We start from the raw sequence: 15,360 nt of genomic DNA on the forward strand, positions 1-15,360 counted from the left end.
TGTATTTCCAAACTTCAAGGCAAAAGATCGTTAAGAGGTTCTCTCTAAAAATCGCATCCGTTGCACGTATTTATATATTTGCTGTATTTTGAGCGTCGATTATTTTACTAGTTTATTCGAATTATGTCAAAATTAAGAAAGACAAAATGATTTGTTTGCACAATTATTGGAGAGATGGCAGTCAAAATATTTTTTTTAAATTTAAAAGTGTCTTCATATACTATTATATAATGTTTTTGTGTTATGTAAAACGTTAAATTAGTTCCTGTTTCTTTTATTTTCTGTGTTAATATTTGCTTTTTATAAATAGTTTCCTTGTAATGTGTTTTTTGTGGCCAATTAAAAAATAATAATAAAAATGCTACAACGTACTATGAGTTCCAATTATTTTATTGTCTAAAATCTCTATTAACAATTTCTTACCGTAAAACCGCCGATGAATCAGAAACACCAATGCATCTTTTTACAGTACTGCGTGTTTGTCACAAGTCATGACCCAGGATTGTATTGCATATCCTGACTCAGCTAAAAACCAATATATTCCTTTGACCTCGAAAGAAGGAAACAGACATAATTAAAATATACCTCGACATACATAGGTTGGCATAAAAATAAAGTAAGTTCTGAAGAGTGCAACTTTTTATCATATTCATTCATAAACAATGATTGATATATCACATAGTGAAGAGCAGCATATTGAGTTTCCAATCAAGAAAGCAGGTCATATAGATGTCTCAGTTATCAATCTGTGACCACTTATTAAGTGCATGTTTTTGGAATGAAATTCTTTTCTGCTGACATAGCATCATCATCACACCGTATTTTCATACAGTGTGATGATTGCTATATGAATCCTACCTATACAGCCAATAATTCCTGGGAATCCACCTATTTCCATAAAAGCTCTTTTAACTTGAGCATTTCCTTGTTCAGTTTAGGGAAAACAGATCTAATGATTGAACTATACTCTTTTATACACCGACTGAGGGTGTGTTAACTGTCTGCACGCAAGTACTCCTCGCCAACATTCCTTTGGTAAGACCCAATTGAGAACTAGTTCCTTATTTAGCCGAAACAACTCAATGAATCTCCTCTTGCAGATTAAATCATTACCTTTTTTGCAAATTTTAGATTTGAGAGCCGTCGTCGATGCTCCTCCTTATGTAGTAAATGTCTCAAAACAGGATACGTCTGTAACTTAAGTTGAGTGTTATGGACACAAATTTTTAAAATTTCAACAAATACCTACCTGTAATGCAGTTATTTTATTCCATATGATATGCTAAATTAAATTAAATGTGAAAAAACAAACTAACAAACATTAGTTAACCAAAGTAAACACGATTTTTGGTTAGGTTGGGATTTTCTTTATCATTGTTTCTATGTGTTTAACACGTGGAGTATAATTATCCGTGCCCGACCGACGAGACGGATCTAGGCAAATGATAGCCGAGAAGTCTAGATATGATATAATGCAAGTTACAGAATAGTAGTCTAGATACTACTGCAGTGGATTTTTTCCTCTAGGGATATTTAAAATCAAAAGTGTATAACGGAATTCGATACGAAATCAGGGAAATTAATGTGTAATGTTTTGGAAGGGTTATTGGATCTATTGGTATATTGTCAAGAAGTTAAAAACTCATTTCTATGACGTGCCCTGTTTCTATTTTTTTTTCTCAACCTTGGATCTTGTAATTGACCTTTTTGAATATTTTGCGTTAAATAAATTACAAACTTTTGCTTCAGATCTCATTTTGTCTCCATATCCAATAAAAATTAAAATTTCAATTTTCTTACTGTCATTTAGATGCGCCGCTATATTCACGTTCTTTACTGATAGAAATGTTCCATTTAAGAACTTTACTGCTACTACCTATTAACCTGTTCATTTTAAAATTTAATCTCTGTTTTTGATGCTTTTGCTCATAAAAAATAAGAGGTAGGCAAAAAATGGTTTACCCACCCGGTATATTTTCTGTTTACTGGAAAAAATTCTCATGAGAAAATTATGAAATTCATGTGTGAGTTTCTTGAAATCTAAAACCTGATTTTTTTCTTAATAAATTTGTTCCACATTTTAGCTATTCACACTATGTATAACAATATAAATTTTGTCTCCTAACGTTCTGGTATATACCCTACCCAGTTTGAAATAATGCAACGTTTGTAAAAACCATTTTAACTAATCTGGGATTACATATGAAAAAACATCATTTTATAAAAAATATTTCACCAATGAAATAATCATAATGGCCAAGAAGTTACACCTTAACACCTTTTTAACTATTATTGCTTACTGCGGACTACAATGAAGTGATTATTATGTAGACAAGTTATGGCTTGATCCCAAAATATATCATCCCATCCAATCAAATGCACTGAACTTTTAATAATTCTTCCTGCGCCGATGGTTTATAAATAACATACGTCGAAACCACGCAGGAGGAATCCAGAGGATTTGTAAATAGATTTACAGTACCTGTGAAACTTGCTTTGAAAAAAATCTCATAAAAATGTTTTGATATGTAAATAAAAACCAACTTTAAAATGAAATTTTGATATTCAACACCTTAACATATATTTGTATGAACGTTCCTACATAAAATGTGTCCTGGAATATGAACTTAAATTAAGTATGCAGCTATAAGTCGCAACATTGCTTTAAAATGTGGCTATTTATCATCAAATTAGGTCTGGTTACTTTAATCTTGGGTTTAGCCAAATGCGTTCGAATCTATTTAGTACATCCTTGTAAGTGCGCTGGTAAAAGGGCAAAGCGAAATAAAGTGTAACAAAGAATACACAAATTGTTATAGTAATTCTTAAAATTTTGAAAACATTTTAGTTTTTGGACTCTGCAATATGTTTTGTTTGTTCTTTTGACACCTCTCAGGTATCGTCTCCGAAAGAACCTTCTTAGGCAAGCAAGTTTACGTATATTTTTCGAAGCTAGGTAGTCATAAAACTGTTAGCCGTGGCTCCTAGTGACGTTCTAGAATCATTATTTTTATAAACAAACAGCCTAACGTCTACATTTTACAATCATCACGAATGAAAAGTATTCTAATTACTTAGTTAAAAAGGTCGATGTGCAGAGGTTACTTTCTAATAAAATAAACATTAACATAGATAAGATTGAATGCTTGTTGTTTACACAAAAGACTAAGAGAGTAACAGTATTAGACATTAAGTTTAATAATAAAACATTGCCGAGGTACCTGCACTAAAGTCTTTCGGCCTATATATAGATTCAAGCTTTGAAAATAGTTCAAACGTAGAAATTATTTGACAGGAAAAACTAAGTTTATAATGCTTTCTTGTTCCCTCTGCAATTTTTAATTTAATCTAGATTTTGCAAAATAGGGTAAAGGTAGTGTATAACTATGAATAAAGCACAGACAGAAGAACTCTATATATGGAGATGAGTGTCAGGCAGATTATCAAGATCCAGGGTGTGGTGAAAAGTTTCCGGCCTGACCAAGAAAAATGATGTCTGTAATTTTTTTTTTTTGCTTTATTTTTCAACATAATCTCCATCAACACATTTCTCATAACGGTGTTCCAACTTGCTTATGCCAGTTTTAAATGCAGATTTATCAAGCTCCTCAAAATTTACAGCTTCGATAAATTCTTCGTTGCTCTTAAATCTTTTATCGCCAAGCCATTTTTTGAGCTTAGAAAACAGCTCGGTAGGAAGGGTACTGTAGCATGCCGCTCCAAAAGTGGACCTAGTAGCGCTAGCTCTTGATCAGGCCAGAAACTTTTCATCCCATCCTAGTAATAAACCCAACCTCTGAAGTATACGGTTTTTAAGTATACAGTTTTTAGTTTTTATTTAGCAGTGTTTAGGTGTTTCCGGCCTGGCATAAACCAAAATGTATCAATGTTGCACTCTATATATTTAGCTAACTTCGGTCCTATATTAAATATACATAAAAATTGAAATGTCTGACAGTTTCGTTTATGTCAATATCATATATCGTTGAACTCTGAAAAGCACTCTCCGAATGTGTATTAGTGTACAGGGTTTTCTATTTAAAATGATAAAATTTGTACCTTAACATAAAAACCACACACTTAAGAAGGTTAAATCAATAAAAGAAACTTTTGAATGCACTTTTTTTTTGTAGACCTCATTATTTCTCAAATCGGACAAGGGCTTTTATTAATATTTGTATTATTTATATACAGTGAAAAGGTAAAATATGGAACAAATTCAATTCAACAAATTCATTAATACCCTTAATAACTTGTGGAAATGAAATCTGCCTATCTGGCATATCGGGCTGATTTGCAGGAATGACAATTAAGTGATTTTGGGATAATACTTTTCTTCTTTTCATAAACAAAAGGCTGGTTGTTGGTTAACATCAATATTTGAAGCTATTTCAAAAGATGCGCTATAGGGATTAGTTTTTGGACGACCTGACCATAGAGATCACCAGATCTTGTAATGGATCTTCAAAAAACAAATTACAACCTTCTTTTTGAGTTCCCGTTTTGTCCCAATATTCAATAAATGTTAAAATTTCAATTGTCTCAGTTTCCTTTATTGGCAGAAATGTCATTGTAACAATTAAAGAATTTCACTGGGACTAGCTACACACCTGTTCGATTCAAAATGAAATTTCTGGTTTTCATTCTTTTGCTCGTACAAAGTGAGGGGTAGGTGTAGGGTATGCTACATGAATTATGCGCAAAACCCAGAATTTGAAAATGGATATAAAAAAAAGGTTGGTATAGACATTTACTTTTTGACCCACCTTGTATAGTTTCCATCTACTGCAAAAAATGCGCACGAAAAAATTATGATGGAAGTGCGAGAGTATCTTTCTTGAAATTCAATACATGAGTTTTAGATTCCATCCATATTTTAGCACTTCACTGTATATTTAGCCTACAAAAGCCATTTTTGACAACAAAACTTCAGATATAGTATATTACACATGTTTAGATTTTTTCGAGGAATTAAAAAACACATTAATATTACAATGTGTTCTATATAAAATAAAACTATTGTTGCTTGTCCACAAAAATACAAAATTCCAGTTTAATGGAAAAAACTTTACTCTCCAAGTTTTTTACGGGTTTGCTTACAGGTTCTGAGAATATGGAGTCTTCCCATATAAACGAACCACCCCGTACTTAGAGTCATTAAGAGAAATTCGAAAAATAGTTAATCGGTGGTTGATATTTTCTTTGCTGATGTCAGAAGTCTTAGTGATATCGGAAGTCAGAGCTACTAAGCACCGGTTTGAGAGTTTTGCTATCTTAACGTTATTGTAAATCATATTACATAAACAAATTATCCAAAACAGCAGTATATACAGGATTAGTCAAAAAGTCGGGCAACGGCCATATATCTCTGGAATTATTAGAGCTAAATTTATGAAATTTAATTTACCAGAGTTTCTAATTCGGCTAGTTCAAATTTATGGTTTTTTTCTCTAAGCTATCAAACTTTATAATTTTAAAAAGAAAGGGTATTCTTTTATTTCATTTTTGGATTCAAAGTATTTTTCATGGATCTTATCCTTTATCAAAATTTAACCGTTTTTGCGGGAATGTAAAAAACCGGACATAATTAATGATTTGAACTAATTGATAAACATGCATAATAAGAAAATCTATTTAGAAACAAAGAAAAAAGGTTCTAAATGCCTAAACTGACGTCCTTCTGCTACTTGCCAAGCGGTCTGGAGAGCAATCGGTGGTATAGCTGTTCTTATCATTCTTCGTTCGTTCATTCATCGTTCTTCTTATATTTCAACTATACATTTAACTTTTGAGGATATTGGGTAAGACATTTCATCATCCAATGGGGATTTTCATTTGACCAATATCGATCATTGTCTTCATTAATGATGCCATTAAAATAAGAAGTCTTCCCATCCAAAAAAAATATATAACATAGAAATTTAGATTTAAAATAGATTGGTAACACGCTCACAAAATTCTATCAGCTGATATGGATCATCTTAAGACAATTCCTTTCATCTTAACTTTTAGTTTTTGGTGGAAAACATGCAGCCAAAAGGCTGGAAATAAATCGCAATCATCTAGACAAAACCCAGATACTGTTAAAGCCTCATTTAAAAAAAATTTCATTATTCCAGATAGGAAAGAATAAGTCTTATATAATAAGTAAATAAACAATAAATATCCAAGGGAGAAGAAAGGATAAAGGGCAAAGGTGGGAATAAAAGGAGAAAAATAGGAAAAGTTGGACAAAAATGAAGAAGCATTGACTTTTGAGAAGACTAAATTTAAACTTAGCTCTAAAAGGCATGGTAGGCACCACCGAAACCAGACCAACCCAGAGAGTTAACTACGTTGGTGCACGGCAAGCGAACAGTAGATGGAAGAAAGAACCAAATAGAAGCAAGAAACTATTCTACAAAAAATAGGAAACCAAAAATTGTCCTCGTATAATCGCGTGAAAGGAATACCCGATGATAGATGGCCAAAGAGAAGATGAAAGAGGAAGACCAAGAACAAAATGGGGATGGAAGCGAAAGTAGCTGGCAAAATAAGGATAAATGGTGCAAAGGATACGTTAAACGACCACGAAGGCTGTAAATATCGCTAATATATCCAAATAGTGTGTCAAAGTATATCTATTTATTATTAATAATAATAATAACTTTGGCACTTGGCTATTTAAATAAACAAACTATAAACTTCGCAAATACCTCGTTAGCCTCTCCTTGAATACTCTTAAGCAAGAGGTGTTTTTAATATTATTCGGCGAACACCATCGTGGAATAAAGTTTTCTGTAAATTTGTAGTTTTTTACCACAGATGCTGATTGGAACGTATATTAAACATTAACTTAACATTAAACTAGTTCTTATAATGAACTGCCCGACAATTCAGCTGGTGTAACATACTCTTTATCTATAACAGTTCAGTATGATTCTCGTAGCCCGATTTCATTGTAGCTGTAACTTATTTAATTTTTTTTTTGTACAAGATATCAGCAACGAACAAACATGCGACAAATGAGACAAAACTATACTATTATACATTAATATCTTAGTTCATTGTGATAAAAACCGCGATACAGGGTAAAAAAATATATTTTTTTACCAATCACATCAACATGATTACTAAAACATAATTGTGGATCGAAAATCACTCCAAAATGTTTAATGTCGGAAACAAACTCAATTTTATTACAATGTATATTCACTGAATACCCCGAGTCATAGATTTTTTGACAGTCGCCTTTAGAACCGATAATCATGCATTTGAATTTTGAGTTATTTAAATTCAGTTTACTTTGGCACAACTATGCATAGAAATACCGCATTTCGGTATTCAGTTTGGTAGCTATTTATTTTCAATCGTTTCTAGAGACTGAGATAAGCATCGGCAAATAAATTAACAAACGAGTTTTTTAAAACCGGCCATATATTATTTATATAAATAAAACGGGGGCCAACACACTTCTCTTCGGTGCACCCCATCTGCTATCCCTATGACTAGAAACATTACAACATTCTTTATTCTAGTGCCATATTAACCTGTCCCTGTCAATGGTCTCAAATGCACGTTTTATATCAACAAAAACAAACACAGTTTTGATTAGTTTATGTCTTAAACGCTAGACTGCACACATATATTACAACATATATTAAACACAGGACGTTTTTTGACTAATTTTTTTTTTTTAATGAATCATCCTATATGAAAATAATTTTAAATTGTTTCTTTTGTTATTATATATATAATATAACGCAAACAACCGTTTCATGTTTGCTACTAACTGAATGCTCCAGACTCGACGAACGAGTGGAACTAAAGACATTTAACGCTTTTAAATACTTTACTTAATGTAGCGTGTGTTGGTCTTGCCTCTTCCGAGAGTTCCCATCGATTTCTTGTCAAGCCAGTTAATATACCACCAAAATAACTATCATCTGGAGGAAGCGATAGAAAGCAGCTAAACACCAGAATTAAGAAACATTTGCAGAAATCGATGGAGGATATAAAAACGTATATTTATTTGCTTTGTGTGTAATTGCCATCTTGCATTTTAAACAGAAAATATAAAAGCATAACAAAACGTATGTCATTCTTTGGAATGCCGCCTTATTTAAACGCAGTAAAAATGGATTGATGACCAATTTTTCCTTATCAAAAGAAACACTGTCAAAGTAACATTGATAATTGGCTAAGCGCAAAATAATAACTGTTCATTTTTTTCATAGATCTACATTGATAATTCTAATGAAATTAATGCTAATGAAATTGTTCGAAAATATTTCGAAACCGGCCATACATTAGAATGTGGAATCGCCATTTATCAAACAGTATTGGCATATATTTAATGTCTTAAAAATGTAAATAAGTTGATAGAAAATATTTTTAAAATTTAAAAAAAAGTTACTTGTTATTTGCTATAATGGAATGTGTCCACAGGGGTTCCCATATTAGGACAAACGGATATGACTTTGATGGTCCAGCTTAAACTAAAGCAACCAACGGTTCCTGGGATTCCGTAGAAAAAGTCAATAATAAAAAATCTCGGTGCAATAAAAAAGAACAGGCTTCAGTTTTGCAGACGATGGCTCTAACTAACATTTTTGTGTTCTTTTTTGGTAAGCTTATGATAAACCCAATGAACTGTCAATAAATCTTCGTTCAAAGATAATAAGTGAACCTGTGCACATTTTTTAATAATTAATAATAAAGTTTTTAATTGGCACCATATGTGGACATATGTTAAATTTGTACTAAAGTCCTAAGCCCCTAATTTTTAATGAAAGTATCCCTGCTTAAAAAATTAAATTTTCAAAGTCGTTAATTACTCGTAAAAATTACAAAATAAAATTGCTATATCAAAAAAAACGATAAATCGCAATAATTCAAAAAGTTCAAATATTGAGATGCGTCTTGTTGGCTGAAGACGACAGTGCCATTGGTTTCAAAAGTTATGAGAAAATGGTAAACACAAAAGTTGTATAGATTGCTAGGATGCACAATTTAAAATTAATCTACAGTATACAGGGTATCTCAAAAAAGGTGTGACAAATAAAACATCTATTTCTTTAAATGGAACACATAATTTCTTAACTTTGTTTCGAATTAATTTTCAACTTTTTTACTAATAATAATGCATACCTAAACCTAATAGTTTTTCCAATATTTCAATGTTTCTAAAAAAACTAGTTTTCACATTTGCAAAAAAAAAATAAATTTCAATTAGATCCTACGGGGTATTTGAAATTAACGAATGTATTTGGATCATTTTAAACCTTCGAACTTATATTAAGTGTGCCATAGACCTATTTTTAATACTTCACGATTTATTTTAACTTTTCCAACCCTTCTTTCTGTCTATTGACTATTGCTATAGCGTTAGTTAATAGATTTAGTTTAATAGATTAGTTAATAAATTCATAAAATTTATTGCGGTGTCAGTAAATTAAAAAAAAATATTAAGTTTCCTAAAGCTGAATTAATTGATCTGATTTATATACTGGGTGAGCGAAAAAATACTTTGTTGGTAGTGACTTTACAGGGCGTAGAATTTTAATAGACAATCTCTTCAGTGTTTAGTGGACCGATTTGATGCTAGTGCTAGTCCTCAATATGAAGAACGGAAAATGGTTAACCGGAATGCTACCAATGAGGAAAAAGAATTGGAAAATTTACTTCAAAGATAATCCCCAAATCAGTAACCGTGTGTTATGTGATACATCCCAATCTACCTTTAATCGCACTACTAGCAAACACTAGAAAAAGTAATATCCCTTCCATATGGAACTACACCAAGAATTTCTAGACCCTAATTTTCAACAACGGGAAAATTTCTGCACTGGTATAAATAATCCAAATTTTTTGTCCAAAATAATGTTTTCAAATGAAGGTATTTTTCGCAGTAATGGTGCAGTTAATCGTTATAACATGCATTATTATTCAACAATTAATTCATTCTGAGAATGGGAAGTGCAAAACCAAAACCATTGGGCACTTAATGTGTGATGTGGAATAAAACACTTTAAAGTTATTGTTATATATAAGCTTTCTGCAGAATGATTTACCTCAACTGCTTCAAGAAATCAATAACTATGTGATCCAACAAATATGTATATTTTAATTGAGGTTAACTTCTACATTTTAACAACCTTTCAGCATAAATTGGACAAACTCTATATTTGTGAAAACAGGAAAAAAAGGATCCCGCTTCCTGTGAAATAATATGCGTGGTGTCCCATTTAAAAAATATAACATGATACGAAAAAATCGATTTCATATTAGATAAAGATAGCTTAATTTCCATAAGACTTGAGTTACAAGGATTGGATATTGTCAGTATAATACGAGTGTAAAAATATAAAATTATCTTTGTATTATTAATTACTTAGTAATAATAATAAGTAATAATTTTAGATAAATAACAAATACATAAACAATAACAAACAACGAATAGGTATTAAAAGAAATCACAAGAAAAAAAAAAATAATATTGCTATAGATGAGGCGCAGCAATTTATCTTTAAGAGTGCATTTGAATTTTGTTTGACTAGTTACTCCTTCAATTCGATAGTCAAAACAAAGGGACTATTTGATGTAAGAGACAGTCGATGTGTTGGTATTTTTATGTTAAGATTCGGTCTTAAATTGGACGGAATATCTGAATTTCTTGAGAGCATATAAAGATTAGAGTTACCTGCATAAGTGGCACAATTTAGGACGTACATACTAGGAAGTGTCCACAATGAGTGTTGTGGAAATAGGTCTCGACCTGAAAAATTCCACGACTTAAACAGTATAGTCCGTAAAATGGGTTTCTGAATCCTAAAGACTTGCTTTCGAAAAATCGTCACTGGGCAGGGCAACTTCGTAGCGCGTAGCGCGAAGCTGCTTTTAATTTTAAAAAGTGTTTCGTGGGTTCTTGTCCTAGAGGGACGCATTAGTTTTCTATTGTGCTCCTGAGGACCACTATTTTATTGTGCATGCATCCTGTATGAAGTGTTTTTCACGTATCGCCGAATTTCAAAGTCACAATAAATATAAAATATTGTACAAGTAATAAAGATTTCCAATGATATTATTCCAAGTATCTCGCGCACCCTGTATGTTAGGGGAAACCTGAAACTCTCTCTATAGAGTTTACGACATTGTTTAAACCAAATTATTCCGTTTTATCTTTTTTCATTTACGGCTATCCAAGAAAATGGCAATTTTCAGGGTCTTTTAATTTTTTTTACCCATAATTAACACCGTCTATACATAATTGAAATCGATCTTCCATGTTTCAAGAGTTTTTCCAAAATAGTAAATGATTTTCGGGAAAATAAGTTTTTTCTGAAACCATGCAGTGCGTCGTAATAATGAATGACGTTACCGCGTCTTTACTGAGCCCCCGAAATAGCAAATTTTATATGGATTTTTCCACATATCCCGGCAGCGTGTGTGATAGACGAAAACCGCAAATACAAAAATTGTAGCTCTTGATGCAGCCTATGACACTGTTTGAACCGATTAGCCATATTTTTTGCGATTTATGATTTGCGGTTAATAATTTGCTCTGTAAAAGAACAATTTTCAAGGTCTTTTAGATTTTTGCCTACAATTTGAAAACCCTGTATATAATTAAAAAAATGCCTGAAATAAATGTTATTGCACTGGATCTTCTGCGTTAAAGAATTTTGCCGATCGGGTGAACGATTATGAAGGAACACATATTTTTCCGGAAACCAAAATTACCAAAAAAAAAAATTGAAATTAAAAAAAAAACTTGGTAAAATATGATCGCACCTAATTTCTATTGTTTAAATGTGGACACATACTTTTACTTCTCTGCAATATTTGAAGTTGATATCTGCAAATTTAGTACACTTAACACATTTCTTATTTAGCACGGAATATCGGCACCACCCTGTACAATAGCTGAGAACCTTAAATACAAAAGTTTAGCTATCTATGCGGGCTTTATCGCAATGTAAAAGAAAGTGACCTCTGAATCATATTCTTTCAGTTATAACCAATTATCAATAATAGGGAGACCCATTCTTCAGTTTTTTTGAATTTGCGGAGCACCCTGTATATTTTTCAAAAATTGTCAAGAATAAAAGTTTATAGAGCTGTATCTTGTGTCTTATAGTTCAAGAATTTCTTTGGTCTCGTAAACGGTTTTTAAAAAATGACCCCCCAATCCCCCCATTTTCCGTCACGTACAAGCAATGTGCAAAAAACAGTCGAAAATTGGGAAAAAAAAATGGATGCCGGCGACAGATCGAAGCCATAGGCTGATGTATCTCGTGGAGGGTTAATAAGGAGGTGAGTTTCCATTTTCTTAGCCTAAGCGGTTAAAAAGTTATTCCGGAAAATCCAAAAGACAAGAACGGAGAACATCCGATTTTCGAAAGCAAGAAAGGGAAAGAAACCTGATGGCGGAACCTCCATATGACAAAGCAGTAAACCGAAAGTTTTTTGGGAATGTGGTAAACCTGTTCGAACCAGGAGAGTCTCGAGTCTACATAGACTCCGAGGAATTTTACTTAATTGTGCTTTCATTGAAGTGTACTAATAAACTCTTCTTTAAATCCAGTGTTGAAAACGAGATTATCTTAGTTTTACTTTCATTCAATATCAATTTGTTAGTTTCTGCAAAATGTTTCATTTGCCCAACAGTTATCTTAGTTGTAATGCTAAGTTGCTCAGACGATGCTGCATAAAGGGTAGAAACTATATCATCATCCGCACAAAGGGAAAAGTAAGTATGGGGGAAAGATGAAATTGTTTATGTTGAAGCTTGTTCATTGCCTTTGTTCGTATTAATTTTAGAATGCTAAGAAACCATAAAAGTTTCATATAAAAACTATTTGTCTATCTCTTGGAATAAAAACCTTATGAGGGGCATTATGAAGTAACACTGGTTACAAACAGACGGAGGATATTTGTAAATACGTCTAATTACAGGCGCATCGACGCAACCGAAACGCGAATTAACTAGGGAAAACGAAAATACGTACCCAAGTCAGTATCCGTATGCGTATCTTATGGGGTCGACCGCCGTTTTACAACTCGTGAAGGTTTTCCGCACCGGTTGACCCGCGTCTGGCGTCCGTATATACCGGAAGGCGAAACTAAATAAAACGAAACGATTGATTTAAGCGCACCGCCATCGGACCGAACGCGGCAACATTTCAACTGCCGGCGCGTTTTGTTGTTAAAAACCTCCTCGCTGATTATACGTCGTCACTGTGTTAGTGCGCACCTACTGTTTTGCGGGCCTCCACTTGGAACACATTGTCACGCGAATCGTTCGATGCGTACGACCGACGCCGTTTTTTGATCGTACGTCTTTTATTTGAATGCTCGTTGTCCCGATTATAGTTTCTTCCTTAGTCGCTATCATTATAATTACTAAGGAGCGGAGGAAATGCAAACGAAAACGATTAAATTTAGATTTTTACCCACTAAAAAACCGCCTCACAGTCTCCCTCCTTGCAGGAAATGTTGGAACCACCTATCGGAATTACTTCAACATTTTGTGCTTTGCCAAGCTATTGCGTTCGCCGAGTCGTCTTGTCTTCTTCTTTGCAGCTTATGATTTTTTAAATAACGCTGCAGATTATGTGCCACTTTTCCTCACTCGCTAGCATGTGATTGACAACATTTTCAGGGGATAGTTTCTGTCCTATGTGCTATTCAACGTCAAGGCGTTCTACGTTCCACCGTGCGCAAACGAAAATGTATGTGCGGCATTATCTATGTGGTCGCAGTAGTTGCATTGGAGTGTTGCGCTCAGCTTGAACCTATGGAAATATGCCTGAAAAAATCCATGTCCTGATAACATCTGGGAGACGTAATAGTTGACTTCCCCGCGTCTTCTTCCAAACCAAGGTCTTAAATCTGGAATTATCCTTTTAGTCCATGGTCCCACTTCTCTTTTTTGTTTCCAGATTGTCTGCCATCCGCTTAGTGTTTCCTCCCTCATCACTATTTTTTATTCATTCATTCGTGTGCTTGCAACTCTATCGGGATTGTCCTCGAGATGACCAGCACTGCACACTTTGACATGGTGCGAGCTTTCTTTGAAGCTTCTGACACATTCTTCTATATTTTGCGTAGCGCAAGGTTTCACACCACACAGAAGCTGCGTAGAGAATAATTGAGTGCGTAACTGCACTCAGCATTTCTCTTTTTCTTGCGCTAGGTCCGATCTTGTTAGGCATCAACCTACACAGAGAAAGAGCATACGCCTCTGCACGTTTACATGTGTGTTCTATATATTTTTTCATTGTTGCCTCTATGTCAAGAATAGCTCCAAGATATTTAATTTCAAATCCGGTCTCGATCTCCATATCTAAAACAGCAATGGTTACCCTTTTTGCATCCTTTCGCGTATTTAGGACAGCTTCCGTTTTTCCTGGTCCTAGCTGCAATTTTTTGACATGCATCCAGTTGGCGATTCTCTGGATAGCAATGTTCGCTTCTGCCACTACTTGTCCTTTAATTTTGCCAGTTTTGATTACGCCAAGATCGTCAGCGTATGATACAAGCTCAACACTCTCAGGCATTGGCAGTCGCAGTACATCGTCATAGTAGACATTCCACAAAAACGGTCCCATGACCGATCCCTGTGACACCCCACTTGTGATGTCCTTAGTGTGATTTTCACCTATAAGTAGACAGGCAGGCAAACTCACGAGATATGGAGAGATATATCTTCGTTTCTCCTTTGCTTCTATCTCGCAACTCAGCCTATTCTTAATTAGGTGTTCCACGACTTTTTCTAGGCAATCTAGTAAGCACAGCTGTCTCTTGTTCCGGTCTCTTCGGTTTTTCTATTAGTGCCAGGCTTGCAGTCTTCCATATCTTAGGGAAAACTCCTAATTTCATTTGTTGGTTCATCACCTCTAGACATTTATCGGGTAGGTTTTTAATTACGCACTGGGTGATCTCAGGTGAAAATCAGGCCCTGCTGCTTCATTCGGTTTAAGTTTACCTGCTGGGTCTCTGAGTTCATCTAGAGTCCATAATGGTACTTGTATGAGATCTATATTGGTGGGTGGCCATATTATTTCTTTATGTTTTGGAAAAAGTTTTTTAAATGTCTCTCGTCGCTTTTAAATTAAATTTTTTTGTGACAATCTGGTATCCACGTCCCCAAACATCAGCCTTGCTCGAAGGCATTTTTTTCTAGCTTCACCTAATTGTCATGTCCACCAGTACACTGGTTTTCTGGTACCTGTCATGCTGTATATTTATTTAAAGTTTTGTTGCAAGCATTTTTTACAGCCTCAGTTGGTTTTGCTGAAGTCAGAGAGTCGGCCTATGTACTCAGATTTCGTTTTAGGTGTTCTGTGAAATATTTAGTTTTTTCCTCATTCATTTTCC

At 33.8% G+C, this 15,360-nt stretch overlaps 1 protein-coding gene across 1 annotated transcript in view; it reads right to left on the reverse strand.

Moving 5' to 3' along the window:
• LOC132702794 (uncharacterized) overlaps window positions 1-13,173 on the reverse strand; it is a 308,632-nt gene extending 295,459 nt beyond the window's left edge. Inside the window, exons 1-2 of the mRNA XM_060671578.1 lie at window positions 12,990-13,173; window positions 10,682-10,756 (exon numbers count right to left, since the gene is read on the reverse strand). Coding sequence (XP_060527561.1) covers window positions 10,682-10,687 — 6 coding nt within the window. The 5' untranslated portion in view covers window positions 10,688-10,756; window positions 12,990-13,173. The remainder of the gene's footprint in view (window positions 1-10,681; window positions 10,757-12,989) is intronic.
• Between the last annotated feature and the right edge of the window lie 2,187 nt (window positions 13,174-15,360).

This window comes from Cylas formicarius, unplaced genomic scaffold (genome assembly GCF_029955315.1).
Source record: "Cylas formicarius isolate icCylForm1 unplaced genomic scaffold, icCylForm1.1 PGA_scaffold_6__28_contigs__length_40554024, whole genome shotgun sequence".
NCBI lineage: Eukaryota > Metazoa > Arthropoda > Insecta > Coleoptera > Brentidae > Cylas > Cylas formicarius.